The 18,321-nt window shown below is 48.9% G+C and overlaps 1 protein-coding gene across 8 annotated transcripts in view; it reads left to right on the plus strand.

The window, feature by feature from the left end:
- gramd1c (GRAM domain containing 1c) overlaps nucleotides 1-18,321 on the plus strand; it is a 101,671-nt gene that overhangs the window by 77,816 nt on the left and 5,534 nt on the right. For all 8 annotated transcript variants that reach the window (XM_038818386.1, XM_038818384.1, XM_038818387.1 and 5 more), the window contains 5 exons: nucleotides 613-716; nucleotides 4,803-4,964; nucleotides 5,490-5,568; nucleotides 11,818-11,937; nucleotides 14,147-14,252. In XM_038818386.1, the coding sequence (XP_038674314.1) occupies nucleotides 613-716; nucleotides 4,803-4,964; nucleotides 5,490-5,568; nucleotides 11,818-11,937; nucleotides 14,147-14,252 (571 nt within the window). The remainder of the gene's footprint in view (nucleotides 1-612; nucleotides 717-4,802; nucleotides 4,965-5,489; nucleotides 5,569-11,817; nucleotides 11,938-14,146; nucleotides 14,253-18,321) is intronic.

The following is an 18,321-nucleotide window of genomic DNA, read 5'->3' on the forward strand; positions in this document are numbered from 1 at the left end:
GGACTGTGGGAGGAAATAAGAGCACTCAAAGGAAACCCACGTAGACATGGGAGGAAGTGTGAATTCCAAATAGACAGTCACCCGAGGCCGGAATTGAACCCGGGTCCCTAACAATGTGAGGCAGCAGTGCTAACCTCTGACAACCCCACTTTTCCAACATTCCCCATTTTTATTTGCAATTTCCAGCATCCACAGAAGTCATTTTCTTTTTGCAGAAAGTTTTCCCTTTTGTCCTGTGTTTGGAACTTGCGAGTCTAAAACTTTTATAATTGTCAGTCGGTTTGTATGACTCTCCACTGATCTGTCTCTTTGAAACAGTCTTTAAAACTAGGGGGCTGGATTCTCATCGCCCCACATTTCTGTGTCATCATTCCGGCGGGATGCTCCGTTACGCCGACCGGTCAATGGGGCTTCCCATTGTGGGGCAGCCCCACGCCGTCGGGAAACATCCCGGGCTGCCGTCAAAACGGGGAATCCCGCCGGCGGAGAATCTAGCCCAGGGTTTGTGGAAAGAAATTTGTTTTTATAGATTTAACTTAATTTGATGGCTTTAAAAAATGTGGCTTTTGTTTCTCAGTAACTTTCCTTCATATGTATTATCTTTCATTTCAGAGTTTCAACAGATGTGTGCTACAGAAAACAGCCATGGAGTTTGGTGAAGTCCTTCATACAGAAAAACTCATGGAGTGGGTTGGAGGACTACTTCAAACACTTAGGTTTCTGCTCATTCGTTACTCAATAAACTTGTTGGTGATCACGTAAAGTATATTTGAGCTGGAGTGGAAGATGCATTTTAAATGTGTGACTGGTTTCCCCCAGTACCTTAGTGGGTAAATATACGAACAAATGTGTTTCTAAACCATGTAAATCAGAAGGTACATGTTCGATATCCAGTCCATTCCGAATGAATTGATCTCGGGCAGGGCAAAGCTGAAGTGCCACAGTAATCCCAGGGTTACAGAATATTGGAGAGGAAATCTGACCAGGCTCCTTTGTATTACACTGAATCATGCTCGATATGCCTCTGCACAAAAAATAACAACTTACAATTAGAGCGGCCTTTAATATTGCAAAACATCCTAAAGTGTGTAACATGAACAATATCAATAAAAACATTTTTGGTACTGACTCCCAGATGATATTGGCCTGTATTCTCCATTCTGGAACTGGAGGAGTGCTCCTACCAGCGGAGAACTGGGACTGGTCTCCACTGGCTATAGGACCAGCGCCCAATTTTGAGTCACTGCTGGGCCACACATGTGCCTGCAGGGCGGAGAGCTTCCCAGATTCCTTTGGGATCTCTGTATCGGGTCATCACTTTGAGTGGCAGCCCGATCACAAAGTCCAGCGGCTTTCCCCCTTACCCCCCCCCCCCCCCCCCACCACACTCGCATGTGTGTGACCTGACCCCCGCAAAATACACCATTTCAGTCTTCACCCCCTGACATTGCCAATGGTGCACTGCCCCCTGGCACCATGATACCTACACCTTGGCAGTGAAACCCGTGCCTGGCATGTTGACCCTAACGTGGGGGTTGGGGGGAGGTTGTAAGGCCAAGGTCATGTGCCCCACTGCCAGGCTTCAGAGGGGCGTCCCCCCCCCCCCCCCCAAGGGTCATGGGGGTTCAATGGACTCAGGCTGTGGTTGAGGGGTTAACTGTGGGACCCCCCCTTCCCATTTGGGATGGGGTCGGATTTCTGGTCTGTCCCTTCCAGTCCTGCGCAACCTGAAGATCACCCTTGGCATGATGATCTCAGGCAGCCTTCTGTTCAACAGCATCCTCCTGGTCTGAGGTTTTAAATTCTGGTGTGGCCTCCTCACCGTGAGCTGAAGAATCCAGACAGTTTAGTGAAGAAGCAATTCGGGAACACTTTCCCTTTCCTAACGTCTCTTCCCTAAGCTTCCAACACTTTACAGCGCTTCCCCTGACAGCATTTGAAATGCTAAGCATCCATTAAATTTCACAGAGCAATACTTGTCACGAGCCTGTGATTGACAGTTCCATGGTTCAGATACCGCTGCTTTGTGATTGTCTATTCATCTTTGCCTTCATGCTTGAATGCACCTGCTTATAAACACTCTTGCTATGATTGACAGCTCCTCACCACATCAAAGGAGCTACATAGTTTCACTTCTTCTTTCCTCACAGTAGAACGCACAGCAAACAGAACCCCAACCCAGGGTGGGGGTGCCCTGGGGCCAACCCCTCAACCTGCGACCCAACCTCCAGCACCCTTGGCAATGGCAGAGGGGCAATTATCAGTGCCCTGACCCCCTTTGGGCTCCACTATACCAGGGCTGCGCCTGGCCAACCTCACACCAAAATCCAGTGGATTTCCCACTGTAGTGGGGGGGGGGGGATTGGGCTTCCAGCCCATTAATTGCATGATTATGCATGCCAAACCTGAATTTACAGCTTCCCGCCAGCGCGTCAGCTAGCACGCTACAGCTGCCAGGAAGGGTCGGGCAGCAAAGCATTGCAACGAGTCTGTCACCTGGTGCTAATCCCATTTTTCGGGTGAGCCACCATTCTCTGCCCGATCAGAAATCCAGATACTGGCGTCAGGCAATGAAGAGTCTATCCCATCAAGTCAGTTCCAAAAGTTTGTTCATAGAGTTCAGCTTTCAGGATTATCTTCAAGGACGAAAGAGGGATAAAGAGTCATGGAGCATAAGGGAGGAAACTCCAGAGTTTAGTGCCTCAGCAGCTGAAAGTATGACCGCCAATGGTGAAGTGGCTAACCTCAGGATGCAGAAGAAGTTTGAATTGGAGGAGCACTGAGATCTTGGGGTTGTAGGAGCTTCTAGAGATAGGAATGGGTGAGACCATGGAGGGATCTGGAAACAAGATTGAGGATTTTAAATTTGGCACATTGTCCAACTAGCAGCCAGTACAGGTCAGCAGGCAAAGAGGTGATGGGTAAATGGTACATGGAATGCTTTAAGATACTGGCAGCAGAGTGTCGGGTAGAAGGTGGGAAGCTGGCAAGGAAAAGTCAAATCTGGAGGTAACAAAGGAATGGATGAGCTCAGTTGAACCAGAGTTGGGTAATGATACGGATGTGGAAGTAAGCGCCCATGGTGATGGAGCAGATCTTCAGGCCTGACCCAATACCCAGTTTTGTAAGTGATCTGGCTCTGTTTCAGACAGTACCCAGGAATGGAAACAATCCTCAAGAAATATCCCATTATAATTTTGTGGAAATAGCTCATCCAATGATGTGTAGGCGATATAACAACTCAGAGATGGGGCCTGGTGCAGAGAGCTGGTGATAGGATGGAACTGGGTATCATCAGCTTGTATGTGAACCTCGTGTGTATTTGGGTGATATTGCAGAGGGGTAGCATGTAGATGATGTCATAATATACACATCAGTATATAATGGTGCAGACACACACTGACTGACACACCGCAAGACCAATCAACACACACAACACAGCAGCCAATCACCAGTTAGAGCACGCTCACTATAAAGCCAGAGGGCACTAGTTTTCCCGCTCATTCGGGATGCAGCCTCTGAGAAGGACAGAGCTCGCAGATGTAGCACAGATCTTCACCATGTGCTAACAGTCTAGACTGGTCAGGATAGGCATAAGTCTTCAGTTTAATCTAACATAGTGTTGACCCACAGTGAAAGTATGTTCAACAGTTCCTAGCTTAATAAAATAGTGTTGTACTATTTCAAGCGTTGGTAGCCTGTATATGTTACTGCTGAGGTAAACGCAGTCTCCACAGATCCAGAGTACCCAACACATCAGATGAGAAATTAGGTGGTCAAGGATAGACCCTTGGAGAACTGGAAATAGCAGCACGGGCATAAGAAGAAAAACTATTTCAGGTCATTCTCTGGCTATCACTCAACAAATATGGATGGAACCAAGCAAGAGAAGTTTCACCCAGCTGGATATGAAGGAGAGTCACTAGCGACGGACGGTGTGGTCAATTATGTCAAAGATAGCAAATAGATTGAGAAGGCTGATAAGTGAGTGTGTAATCATGGTCATAGGTTCATGTGATGTTAACGGCCCTTTCAGTGATGGGGCCAGAAATCTCATTGGAGAGATTCAGACATGGAATTGTAGGAAAGGTGGACACACATTTGAGAGGAATTTTGCATTTTGGAGGAAAAGAGGATTGGAGGTAGAACTGTAGCTTGCAAGGACAGCAAGGTTCATGATGAGGGTATTTTGGGGAGGGGAGAGGGGGATGATAGCAGATTTAAAGGGAGGGGGTTGGCTTATCAGAGGAGAGGGAATAGATAACAATGATCAGCTAACATGGGACCCAGAAAGGGAAATTGGATGGTCAACAATTTTGTCAGTCTAGGAATGTGGTAACAGGAGATGGATTACTGATTTATGTCGATTCTCCAACCTGAATATTGAAGATGTTGGAGAGCTGCACCGAATCCTGAAGACGATGGCAAAATAATGAGTGTAGATATAAACCGAATTATTGATTCTTGCCATCCTCACTATTGAAAAGGACCGATTACGATCATTAACCTCAATACAAGAAGCCTCCCCTCCTTGCCAGATATTCTGCTTGGTATCGCTCATATTCCCCCCTGGCTTTCACTTGCCTATTGAGAACATATTACCCAGGCAGAACCTCCTGTGTTGTAGATCTGTCAGTCTGTTACTCGTGTATAAACTGAAATGATCCGATGCACTTTTAAACAACCAGGTAAGCAACCAGGCATCCTACAGACATTTCTTGTTACTGGACTTGGGTTATTTGTCATTTTAATATAATTTGTAGAATGATTTCTCCAACGTTATAAAGTGTCTCATTTTACAGAATCCGATTTGTTGATTGAAGAATCGATGCACAATCCAATCTCCACAGACCTGGGTCAGCCTGGACTTCGGAGACGAAGGCGGGCATACAGCCGTAGCCACCTGGACCAGTTTACTAACACAGGTTCTCGCCTGGATGCAGATGCAAGGGAAGTGTACACAGGTGGAGCATTATCATTATTTTACTGTAGGTTAAGTCAGGTTTGGGGGAAAGTGACTGACATCAGCCGATTGCAGAGTTGCCAGACTGGACACTGTTCTGACCAATTCTGTCCCCAAACACCATTTCCCACTTGGTAACCTTGCTGCTGACAAGTTGTTTTGCTGGCGTCCCATCTCTGAATGGATTTGTAACTGATTTGTAACTGTCAGTATTTCTCATCTTCAATCGCTTTATATAATGTAATATGGTGCCAGATGATATTGTGATTAAAGTCTAGGTTATCTGATAGTATCGGTAGTATGACTAACATCAGAAAAAGCATGAATGGACATGTTGTTCTATCATCCCTCTGAAACCAGAGTTGACTAATACACGAGATATACGAAATATTAAGGATCCTTTAGCCAAAAGTTGGGGTTTAACTTTTAAATGAGATCGGCTATTATTCGAGTATATGTGGTATATTTTTGGTTGCAATTACACCATTATTTAACACTTGTACTATTTTTGTTATCTTTATTGAAGACCGAGGAAATAATTTGGAAAATAAATCAATCATCCGAAAATGGAACCTTTCAAAGCTCGTGTTGACCATGACTGCAATGTAAGTATGTTTTGAAAAGTTTTGTAAAAATATTTTTGTAAGAACGCCATAAAGACAGATAAAAATACTGCAGATCTGAGCGTGCATTACTACCAAGGAACATGCTCCAAAAAAATATTAAGAAAGGGTAAAATAGCGAGTAAATCTTAAATGCATTAGGACCAATTTTATAAAATGGTACTGACAATGGGGAACTCTTGGGGAAGCATAAATCAGAAATTCAGACATATCCTCCCCATTTTTCATCCGTCTAAATCTAAATTTTAGGCTGCGCTTGGTTAGTTGCACTTGAAATAATGGTTATAGTCAGCACCTGCGAGGAGATGCTCGGACTCTCGACCAGTTAACACCAAGACAGGGTTAACGAGAAAAATCAGGAGATCCAGGATCTCCTTGACCACAAAAACTGGCAGCACCACCAAAACTCAAGTGAGAGCAAACCAGCCTGCAGGCTACTGAAGGCCGAGGTGCAACAAAGAACTCGCGACCTACAGAACAGATGGTGGGTGCAGAGAGTGCAACTCGCAGACAACCACTATGTGCGCGCGCGGCTTCTTCAACGCAATTAAAACCATCTACAGTCCGAGTATCCACAGGACCAGCACACTGAGAGCCAAATATGGAGAGGCACCCATCAAAGTCAGAGAGGCAGTCAATGCCTGCTGGAGAGAGGCTTACATTAACACTGCAATTAAGTTACTGTGAAAAGCTTGCTCCTCAACTGCCTCCTCCCTGTGGCTGAAAAGCTCGTCCCCAAGTCTCAGTGTAGCCTCCGCCCATCAGGAGGCTCAATGAATATGATCTTATGTGCGCGACAAATCCAGGAACAGTGCAGGGAGCAGCATCAACTTTCGTACATGGCCTTCTTCAATCTCGCAAAGGTCTTTGACTCTGTCAACCGTGAAGGATTGTGGAACATCCTCCTCAAATTTAGCTGTTCGCAGAAATTCATCACCATTCTCTGCCTGCTCCATGAGAGAATGCAAGCTGCTGTTGTTGTATCTGTAAAATCTCAGATAACATCCAACCAGTTTACTTTCGCAAAGATTTACCTAGGTGCCTTTAATAACAGGGAGAATAAACCACAAAGACAAATTCAAGTTTAACAATATTTATTTAACACAATTAAGCCACAAAATATGCTCTAGAGGTACCCAAGATCACGTTATGCTACCCGCAAAGATGGCTTGGTAGGGCTATGGATTCGATCACTGTGTTCCTCTGGTCCGTCTTCACGAAGGTGGTTCTCACTGGCAGTATTTTCCTTTCCTTTCCCTTCCTCCGGAGTTCCTACTTTTATCGCCACATAGAACATATAGTGCAGAAGGAGGCCATTCGGCCCATTGAGACTGCACCAACCCACTTAAGCCCTCACTTCCACCCTATCCCCGTAACCCAATAACCCCTCCTAACCTTTTTGTTCACTAAGGCCAATTTATCATGGCCAATCCACCTACCTGCACGGCTTTAGACTGTGGGAGGGAACCGGAGCACCCAGAGGAAACCCACGCAGACACGGGGAGAACGTACAGACTCCGCACAGACAGTGACCCAGCGGGGAATCGAACCTGGGACCCTGGCGCTGTGAATCCACAGTGCTATCCACTTGTGCTTCCCTAAAGGAAAAGGGTGAGCTTTGCACCCTTTATCCACTTCCTTTTGCTGAGGAAGTTTGCGTCCAATGATCTGATTGATGCCTAATTAACAGGTCACCTGGACCCACCAGAGGTGTCCATCTCCAGTGGCCATGTTTGCAGGTACACCTTTACCAAATAATGTGACGGCATGGCCTAGGTTTGCAACAATAGATTGCTGCACATCCAGCGGATCGATTATCTCTTGATGACCGATTGGCAGGGCAGGCAGCCTGTCTGACCTCCTAGTGTATTAGAACTTGGCCAGTCTGTAGAGGACTGGGTGCCAGGGGTGGTACATGAAGATCAGATGGGTTTTGTGAAGGGGAGGCAGCTGAACACTAAAGTGCGAAAGCTGCTAAATGTGATAATGATGCCAGCAGCAGAAGGAGAGGCGGAGATTGTGGTGGCATTGGATGCGGAGAAGGCCTTTGACAGGGTTGAGTGGGGGTACTTGTGGGAGGTGTTGGAGAGGTTCGGGTTTGGGGAGGGGTTTATTAAATGGGTGAGGTTGCTGTACGAGGCCCCAATGGCGAGTGTAGTGACAAATGGGAGGAGGTCCGAGTACTTCAGGCTCCAACGTGGGACAAGGCAGGGGTGCCCCCTGTCCCCCTTGCTTTTTGCGTTGGCAATTGAGCTTCTTGCCATGGCTCTCAGGGAGTCGGGGAGGTGGAGGGGTTTGGTGCGAGGTGGGGAGGAGCACCGAGTGTCGCTGTATGCAGACAACTTGCTGCTGTATGTAGCAGACCCGGTGGAGGGAATGCCGGAGGTGATGGAGATTCTTGCTGAGTTTGGGAGTTTCTCGGGCTATAAATTGAACCTGGGCAAGAGTGAGCTGTTTGTTGTACACCCGGAAGATCAGGAGGAGGGGATTGGTAGGCTCCCGCTAAAGAGGGCAGTGAGGAGTTTTAGGTACCTGGGGGTTCAGGTGGCTTGGAGCTGGGGGACTCTGCACAAGCTTAATATTACTAGGTTGGTGGAGCAGATGGAGGAGGAATTTAAAAGGTGGGACATGCTGTCGTTGGCGGGTAGAGTACAGTCCGTTAAAATGACGGTGCTCCCGAGGTTTTTGTTTTTGTTTCACTGCCTCCCCATTTTCATTCCGAGGGCATTTTTTAGAAGGGTGAACAGCAGCATTCTGGGATTTGTTTGGGCGCACGGGACTCCGAGGGTAAGGAGGGTCTTTTTGGAGCGGGGCAGGGATAGAGGGGAGCTGGTGCTGCCCAACCTCTCTGGGTACTATTGGGCGGCTAGCGTCTCGATGGTACGTAAGTGGGTAATGGATAGGGAGGGGGCAGCATGGAAACGGATGGAGATGGCGTCTGTGGAGGCACGAGCCTGAAGGCACTGGTAACGGCGCCGTTGCCGTTCCCGCCAACGAGGTACACTACAAGCCCGGTGGTGACGGCTACCCTCAAAATCTGGGGGCAGTGGAGGCGACACAGAGGGGAAGTGGGGGGCTCGGTGGAGGCCCTGCTGCGTGGGAACCACCGGTTTGTCCCAGGGAACATGGATGGCGGGTTCCTGGGGTGGCACAGGGCGGGAATTAGGAAGTTGGGAGACCTGTTCATTGACGGGAGGTTTGCGGGCCTGGGTGAACTGGAGGAGAAGTTTGAGCTCGCCCCGGGAATATGTTCAGGTACCTTTAGGTCAAGGCGTTTGCTAGGCGGCAAGTGGAGGGGTTCCCTTCGCTGCCCCCGCGGGGGGTAAGGTGCTTTCGGGGGTGTGGGTCGGGGATGGGAAGGTGTCTGACATCTACCAGGTGATGCAGGAGGTGGAGGAGGTGTCGGTAGAGGAGCTGAAGGCTCAGGGGGAGCTGAGGGAGCAGATTGAGGAGGGGACATGGGCGGAAGCCCTGGAGAGGGTGAACTCCTCCTCTTCATGTGCGAGGCTTAGCCTCATCCAGTTCAAGGTGCTGCACCGGGCCCACATGTCCGGGTCTAGGATGAGTAGGTTCTTTGGGGGCGAAGACAGGTGTGTCAGGTGTTCGGGGTGTCCAGCGAACCATGCCCATATGTTCTGGGCATGCCCGGCACTGGAGGAGTTCTGGAAGGGGGTGGCGAGGACGGTGTCGAGGGTGGTAGGATCCAGGGTCAAGCCAGGCTGGGGACTCGCGATTTTTGGGGTTGGGGTGGAGCCGGGAGTGCAGGGGGCGAAAGAGGCCGATGTTTTGGCCTTTGCGTCCCTAGTAGCCCGGTGGAGGATCATGCTGCAGTGGAAAGATGCGAGACCTCCGAGCGTGGAGACCTGGATCAATGACATGGCGGGATTCATTAAGCTGGAGAGGGTCAAATTCGCCCTGAGGGGGTCGGTACAAGGGTTCTTTAGGAGGTGGCAGCCTTTCCTCGACTTTCTGGCTCAACGATAAGGAACTAGGTCAGCAGCAGCAGCAGCCCGGGGGGTAAAGGGTCTTTGGGGGGATAGTGTTTAAGTTAATTTGCTTATTGTTAATTTATTCTGTTGTTAATTGGGTTTGGGGGGGTGGGGAGGTTTGTTATATGCGTTGTTACGGGTGCCATGGGGTGTTTATTATTGTTATTGTTATTATTGTTTTGTTGATATATATTTTTCAAAAAATTCCAATAAAAATTATTTTTAAAAAAAGAACTTGGCCAGTCTGAATTCGCATAAGGCTGGGCTGGAGTGACTTTGGTTTGTTTAAAGTGCCCAATTCTTTAATTTAAAATGGCCAATTTTACTCCGGCCTAAAGCTAGGCCCTGGTAGGTCACCACACCGTGATCTTCACCAATGGAACCACCACAGACCCCATATGTGTGCTAATTGGGGTCAAACAGAGCTACATCATCGCGCCAACCCTGTTCTCCATCTTTCTCGCAGAATCACTCCACCCCATCACTCTGAAACTCCCTGCTGGAGTGGAGCTAACCTACTGGACAAGCGAAACTGTTCAATCTCCGACGCCTCCAGAACAGAACCAAGACCACCCCAACCTCTGTCATCGAGCTGCAGTGCGCAGATGCGCCTGTGTGCGCACATTCAGAGGCTGAGCTACAAACCATCATCGACACATTCACCGCTGATGAATCCAACATCGACTCCAATGTGCCAGTGCAATCTTCGGATGCCTGAGTAACAGAGTGTTCGAAGACTGAGACCTCAAACCCAGCATCAAGCTCATGGTCTACAGAGAAGCTTTGTTCCCTGCCCTCCTGTATGCATCAGAAACATGAACAATGTACAGCAGACATCTAAAATCTCTGGACAAATATCACAACGCTGCCTCTGCAAAATCCTGAAAATCAACTGGCAGATAGGTAAACCAATGTGAGCGTCCTCTCCCAGGCCAATATCCCCAGTATCGAGGCACTGGTCACACTTGACCAGCTGCGATGGGCGGGTCACATTGCCCACATGCCTGGCACGCCCAACACTGGACTCCCGAAACAAGTGCTCTACTCCGAGCTCCGCAATGGTGAACGATCACTAAGAAGAGCAAAGGAAATGCTACAAGGACACTCTGAAAGCCTCCCTAAATAAATGCAACATCCCCACCGACACGTGGGAATCGCTTGCCTTGGATCACACAAACTGGAGAAGAAGCATCCAGGAAGGTGCCAATCACCTCTAGCATCGCAGGGTCGAGCATGTAGAGGCCAAGCGCAAACAGAGGAAGGAGAACGCAGAATCCAATGTGTCCCACCCACCCACCTCATCAAACACCAGCTGCCAAACCTGTGGCAGAGTCTGTGGATCCAGAAACAGACTATTAGCCACCGCAGAACCCACCTTCCTGGAGTGGAAACAAGTCAACCTCGACCCTGAGGGCCTGCCCAAGAAGGGTTCTGGGCTTCATATTATTATAAAAAAGGAGGAAAGTGCAAAAAGGGTTTACAAAGATGACACCAGAAGTAAGGTTATACCGATCAGGAAGAGCTTTTTTTTTCTGGGAAGAAGAAGGCTGAAAATATATTTTTTAATGATAATGGAATATGATAGGGTAAACGTAGGGTAAACTTAGGGTAAACGTAGGGAAGATGAACAGAACCAGAAGACTAAATGTAAGATAAATCCACAAGGGAACTCTGGAAAGAGCTCTACCAGGGAGAATGTGAAGTTGCCAGCACGGAGTGTTTGAGGTCAATCTCAGGGGAAGGCAGATGATCATATGTGAGAAGATTGGCTGAAGGATATGCTGATAGTGAGTTGAAGGAAGGAGACATGTATCCTGTGTGGTTCATAGAGCAGTTGAGCTGAACAGCCAATTTATTTGCTGTCAATTCTTTGTGGGCATCCAAGAAGAGGAACTCCCAGAAACCAGTGTCTATCTACCTTACATCAGTGTCCCAACTAATTTAAAGGATCAGATCGGCCTGCAGCTTGCAGTTGCCATCTCAATGTTCATGTGCAGTGTCATAAATTGTTCATTCAAAAATGATGAAGGCTCTTCAGAAACAATTGATTTTTCAAATGTTTGCAACGTTGTACAAATGGAAGGGGCTATATTTATTATATTTTCTGAGATAATTATCAATAAAAATAAAAATTAAGTATTTTTGTAATTGTTGTCTTGCCAAATAGCACAATCTATTTATTTGCAGTTACAGCTGGTCTCTTAGAAGCTGTACAGCTAATTCAATTCTTTTTATATTTCAGACTCTGTATCCTAGCCTTGTTGAACTTAGGCCTGTTTTTAAAACTTTGGAACATAGAAGCTGTGGCTCAAAAGATCCATTCTTCAAACAAGATAAGAATATCGGAAAAACTGAGTGTTGGGTAAGTGGTCAAGTCAGAAGCAAGGTTTAACAAAAAAAATTGAAGGTGTTAGACTCCAAATATCTTGTTGGTTTGAAAGTATATTTAACCTGAATTACAATATTTTCTACTTTGTGGGAAGTGTTATCAAATAGATTAAATGTAGATAAACTACATGTTTTTCTATTTGCAAATTTTAAAATAACTTGCATTGATACTGCAATTATCACAGCCCTCTGGACATCCCAAACTGTTTGCACAACCAGTGAAGCATCTTTTGAAATGATGTGGAGATGCTGGCGTTGGACTGGGGTGAGCACAGTAAGAAATCTTAGGTCTTACAATACCAGGCAGGTTAAAGTCCAATAGGTTTGTTTTGAATCACTAGCTTTCGGAGCACTGCTCCTTCCTCAGGTGAATGGATTCATAAAAATGGGTTTTCCGCTGGGCGTCCATCCCATTGCAAGTCTCTCGGCCCACCCTACCATTCCCGATGAGGTTTTAGCCCAGACCGAGCAGAACATTCAAACATCTCAATGAAGCTAATTTTAACATCATTATCGTGCAGGACGTCAGATTCACTTGCCCCCTGAGATGCTCCTGTCCCCCAGCTGGGAGTCCCGCTGGCGTGAATTAATGCAAGTCCTGAGAAATGGGGTCCTGGTGGCTTGCACTCCAAGGGGGGGTGGGGCAAAGGGATGAGTGCCCTCCCAACATTTGCCTCCAGTGTGCCAAGGGGACACCTTCACGGGAGGTGGGCACAGGGGAAATCCTGCCCCTGCCCTTTGTAGGAAGCTCCTCAGAACAAAGAGACGGCCTCTTTTTTAAAACAAAAACTGCAGTAAGAGGAAGTTCTTCAGAGATAATGGACCAGTGTAGAGCCAAAAAAAATAAACAACGGTAATCCTGCCTTTGATATTGCCAAGAGGCTTTTAACAGACAACGTCCATGAAATTGAATGTAAACAAAGCAGTTCAAAGGTTTTATACTGCCAAGCTTGCAAAGAGGCTTCAATAAGTTAAAAGGCAATTAAATTGATTGTGAAAAAAAACATTTCAAAGGCATCCACCACATTAAAGGGAATACTTTTGCCATCATCTCGCAGATATTTGAACTTGACATACTGGGAGAAAACTTTAAAAGGGTTTAAAGGTTGCTGATGGGAAGACCAGTTAAACGTCCCCCATCCCTAGCCCAAGCACCACCCCCCCTTGACTCCCCTACCTCTCGACACCCTGGACAAAAGCATACGGAGGGACTAGTTGCCTCTAGGTCAGTGTTCTTCAAACTTTTTTTCCAGGGACCCATTTTTACCAACCGGCCGACCTGTGTGCCCCACCATTTTCTCTGACCTTGTTTGCTGCTGACAAAAATGGAGGAAATGGTTTTGGGTCCCTTTGGCCCTCGTACACGCTCCTCCAATGGAACCTGTTGGAGGAAGGTGAAGCCTTCCGGTGTCGGAAAGTATGGAGTCTCCAACTTTCCAAAGTTCTGCATTTCTTCCTCTAAAAGTTTATCAAATAAAACCCCTCTAACTTGGGGGGAAAAAATAAATTAAATGAAAAAAATAAAAATTCAATGAATAAAATAAATGAATAAACCACCCCCCTCCCTGAACATGTAAAACAAAAAGCTGCGACCATTTAAAAAAAAAAGCGGCTGCACTGCGCATGCGTGCCCGATCACCAGTTATGCGCATGTGCACTGATGATCGGGCATGCATGCGCAATGCGGGCTTTTTTTTTACATGTTCGCGGGCATTTTGAAGGCCGCTTGCAGCCGGCGTTATTAAAAGCCAGCTGCTGCGTGTGGATTTGCCCGATTGGGAGCGCTGTGAAGGCCATCTCCGTGACCCTCCCGACACCTGCCCTCGACCCCGGGCCCCTGAGTTTGACAATCGCTGCTCTAGAACGCTCCCTGGTGAATTTTATACTGGAGATTCATTTCTCTTATCTGGCAAAGATGTCTCAGCAAGAAACTGTGGAGGCAGGAAATACTTCACTTTTATTGCTTAACTAATATGTTCATTTGGTCAGATTCGTACCTAAATCTAAGTAATAACTGTGACAATGACACATCCTGTTGGAAGGAGCCCAGGCTTTGTGGAAGACAGTTCACATGAACTATAATTTTGCTTGTGCCGTTCTGCAAATCCTTGAACCTAGTTTAAATCCTATCCTGAAAGCCTCTTCTCAGCTTGCTGAGTCTATTATTTTCCTTTTTCCTATAGTTTGGATCAAGAGACAATAACAAAGCAGGAAGCAAAACACAAGAATAATGTTGAACTTCAACACCTGCGGACAGTGATCAATGATTCCATCTCACTTCTGGAACAGGTACAACCAGTGGGGAACATTTTTGAAGGTCTATGGCCATATTTACTTGGCAGAGGTGGGAATCAGGAGGTGGGACTATCCCATTGTTGCAATACCGCCCCCCTCTCAACAATGCCAGCAGTTACAGCGCTGGCCCCGCACCTGCGGGAGATGTTCACAGACTCGCTAGCTAGGGGCACACTGCCACCCACGTTAGCACAGGCCTCAATCTCGCTGATACCTAAGAAAGACAAAGACCCAACGGAATGTGGGTCATACAGACCCATATCTCTGCTGAACGCAGACGCCAAAATACTGGCCAAAATCCTAGCCAAAAGGCTAGAAGACTGTGTACCTGAGGTGGTCACAGAGGACCAGACGGGCTTCGTCAAAGGTAGACAGCTCACCTCGAACATCAGGCGCCTGCTGAACGTGATAATGACCCCCTCCGGGGAGAGAACACAAGAGGTGATCGTCTCCCTGGACGCAGAAAAGGCCTTCGACAGAGTCGAATGGAAATACCTCATAGAGGTACTGGAGCGGTTCGGGCTTGGAACAGGGTTCACCGCGTGGGTAAAACTCCTATACAACGCCCCCATGGCGAGTGTACGGACCAACAATACCAACTCCCAATACTTCCAGCTGCACAGGGGCACCAGACAAGGATGCCCACTGTCCCCACTGCTGTTCGCACTAGCAATCGAACCGCTAGCAATTGCGCTCAGGGCAGCAAAAAATTGGAGGGGGATCCGAAGGGGAGGCAGAGAGCACAGAGTCTCACTCTATGCAGACGATCTGCTCCTCTACATCTCGGACCCACAAAGCAGCATGGACGGAATCATCGCGCTCCTGAAAGAGTTTGGAGCCTTCTCGGGCTACAAACTCAACATGAGCAAAAGCGAGATCTTCCCAGTACACCAGCAAGGGGGGGGGGGGGGGGCAGCACTAAAGGGGCTGCCGTTCAAACAAGCCCGACATAAATTCCGCTACCTAGGGATCCAAATAGCCCATGACTGGAAAGGGATCCACAAATGGAACCTCACCAGCCTGGTGGAGGAAGTAAAAAAGGACCTGCAAAGATGGAACACACTCCCGCTCTCCCTCGCGGGGAGAGTTCAGACGATCAAAATGAACGTATTGCCCAGGTTCCTCTTCCTGTTTAGATCCATTCCGATCTACATCCCCAAGGCCTTCTTCAAAGCGCTGGACAAACTTATCATGGCGTTCGTATGGGGGGGTAAAAATGCTAGGATCTCAAAGAAGGTCCAACAGAAAACAAAATCCAGGGGGGGGCTAGCCCTCCCGAATCTACAATTCTACCACTGGGCGGCAACAGCCGAGCGAGTAAGGGGATGGATCCAGGAGCCAGACGCCGAGTGGGTGCGTGCGGAGGAGGCCTCCTGCATGGGGACCTCCCTCCGGGCCCTCGCCACGGCAGCACTCCCATCCCCACCCAAAAAACACTCCAGCAGCCCAGTGGTGACAGCCACCCTCCAATCCTGGAACCAACTGCAGCAGCAATTTGGCCTGAACAAAATGTCGGACAAGGCTCCCATCTGCAACAACCGTAGGTTCAAACCAGCACTGACTGACACCACCTTCAAAAGGTGGAGGCAGGACGGGGGGACACTGACAGTCAGGGACCTATACACGGACGACAGGATCGCAACACTGGACGAACTGACAGAGAAATTTCGGCTAGCTGGGGGTAACGAGCTACGGTACCTGCAGCTCAAAAACTTCCTACGAAAGGAGACAAGAACGTACCCACAACCGCCACGACAGACACTACTGGAAGACCTACTGGACGCAAGTATCCGAGAGAAAGGGAACTGTAGCGACATGTATGACCGACTGGTAGAAAGGGACGACACCGTACTGGACGCAACAAGAAGGAAATGGGAGGACGACTTGGGGATGGAGATAGGGTGGGGACTCTGGAGCGAGGCACTGCATAGGGTCAACTCCACCTCCACGTGCGCAAGGCTCAGACTGACGCAACTAAAAGTGGTACATAGAGCCCACTTAACGAGAAACCGTATGAGTAGGTTCTTCCCGGAGTTGGAGGACAGATGTGAACGGTGCCAAAGAGGCCCGGCCAACCACGCCCACATGTTCTGGTCTTGCCCCAGACTTGTGGAGTACTGGACAGCCTTCTTCGAGGCTATGTCCAAAGTGGTGGGGGTGAAGGTGGCGGTCTTCGGGGTCTCAGAACAGCCAGATCTATTCCTGGGGAGGAGGGCGGACGCCCTTGCCTTTGCCTCCCTGATCGCCCGCCGTAGAATCCTGTTTGGCTGGCGGTCAGCAGCACCGCCCAGAGCTGCAGACTGGCTGTCCGACCTCTCGGATTCTCTCCAAATGGAGAAAATCAAATTCACCATCCGAGGGTCGGACAACGGCTTCCACAGAACGTGGGAGCCATTCATGCAATTGTTCCGGGACCTGTTTGTGGCCAACGTACAAGAGGGAGAATAGTCGGGGGAAGGTAGCCGGCGGGGGGGGGGGGGGGGGGGGGGGGGGGGGGGGGGGCTACGGGCTCGTTACAGGGGTTTGATGGCTAGCTAAGGCCCAAAACCAAACTAAATAAATGCCAATAAACATGTTGGGGAATGTAAAATATGTATGCCGGCGAAAAGGGGGAGGCCACAGTTATTACTACGAAGATGCTCACCTGTAAATATATATGTTAATTTTTGCGTGTTCTTTTTTTTTTCTCTCTCTAACAATTTGTAATTTGTTCAATATAAAACATGAAAACTGAATAAAAAACATTTATAAAAAAAAAACAATGCCAGCAGTTGGGATCTTCAGGGAGTCCAGGCCATAAGTGACCTGGTGGAACAAGTCTGGAGCAGGCAGGTTTAAAAGCCCACCCCAGGGTCGGAGAATCACCCGGGGCCGGTGAAAATCCCACCACCCGGGAATTGGCGGGGGCGGGAATCACGCCGCGCCGTTCGGCGAGCCCCCTGCGTCGATTCTCCGACCCGCGATGGGCTGAAGTTCCGCCGCTGAGAGATCAATCCCGCCGACGTGGTTTAAACCACCTCTGGTGGCAGCGGGATTGGCGGCGCGAGCAAACCCCCGGGGTCCTGGGGGGGGCGCGGGCCGATCGGACCCCGGGGCGTGCCCCCACGGTGGCCAGGCCCGCGATCGGGACCCACCAATCGGCGGGCGGGCCAGTGCCGTGGGGGCACTCTTTTTCTTCCGCCGCCGCCACGGCCTCCACCATGGCGGAGACGGAAGAGAACCCCCCTACTGCGCATGCACCGGTGGTGAAGTCAGCGGCGCACGTACAAACCGGCGAAGGCCTTTCGGCCAGCCCTGGCGCTGGGCGTCAAAGGCCGTTGCCGCTGGTTTTGACGCCAGTCGGCGTGGCGCCAGCCACTCCAGCACCGGCCTAGCACCCAAAGGTGTGGAGAATTCCGCACCTATGGGGTGGCCCGACGCCGGGGTGGTTGGCGCTAATGCAGGGACCCCCTACCCCGCTTAAGATGGTACATTAAGGGTAGCACGGTGGCGCAGTGGGTTAGCACTGCAGCCTCACGGCGCTGAGGACCCGGGTTCGAATCCCGGCCCTGGGTCACTGTCTGTGTGGCGTTTGCACATTCTCCCCGTGCCTGCGTGGGTTTCACCCCCACAACACAAAAATGTGCAGAGTAGGTGGATTGGCCTTGCTAAATTGCCCCTTAATTGGAAAAAATAATTGAGTAATCTAAATTTATTTTTAAAAAAAGATGGTACATCAGATTCAAAATCCTGGAACTCCCTCCCTAACAGCACTGAGGTGCACCTACACCATGGAGTGCAGAGTTCAAGTACCACCTTCTCAAGGGCATTTGGGGATGGGCAATAAATGACTTAAAAAAAGAAGAGGTACAGTAGATATGGTGAACATAGAAGAACATAGAACAGTACAGCACAGAACAGGCCCTTCGGCCCTCGATGTTGTGCCGAACAATGATCACCCTACTTAAACCCACGTAACCCATATACCCAATCCCCCCATTAACCTTACACTACGGGCAATTTAGCATGGCCAATCCACCTAACCCGCACATCTTTGGACTGTGGGAGGAAACCGGAGCACCCG

The sequence above is a fragment of the Scyliorhinus canicula genome, chromosome 14 (genome assembly GCF_902713615.1).
Source record: "Scyliorhinus canicula chromosome 14, sScyCan1.1, whole genome shotgun sequence".
NCBI lineage: Eukaryota > Metazoa > Chordata > Chondrichthyes > Carcharhiniformes > Scyliorhinidae > Scyliorhinus > Scyliorhinus canicula.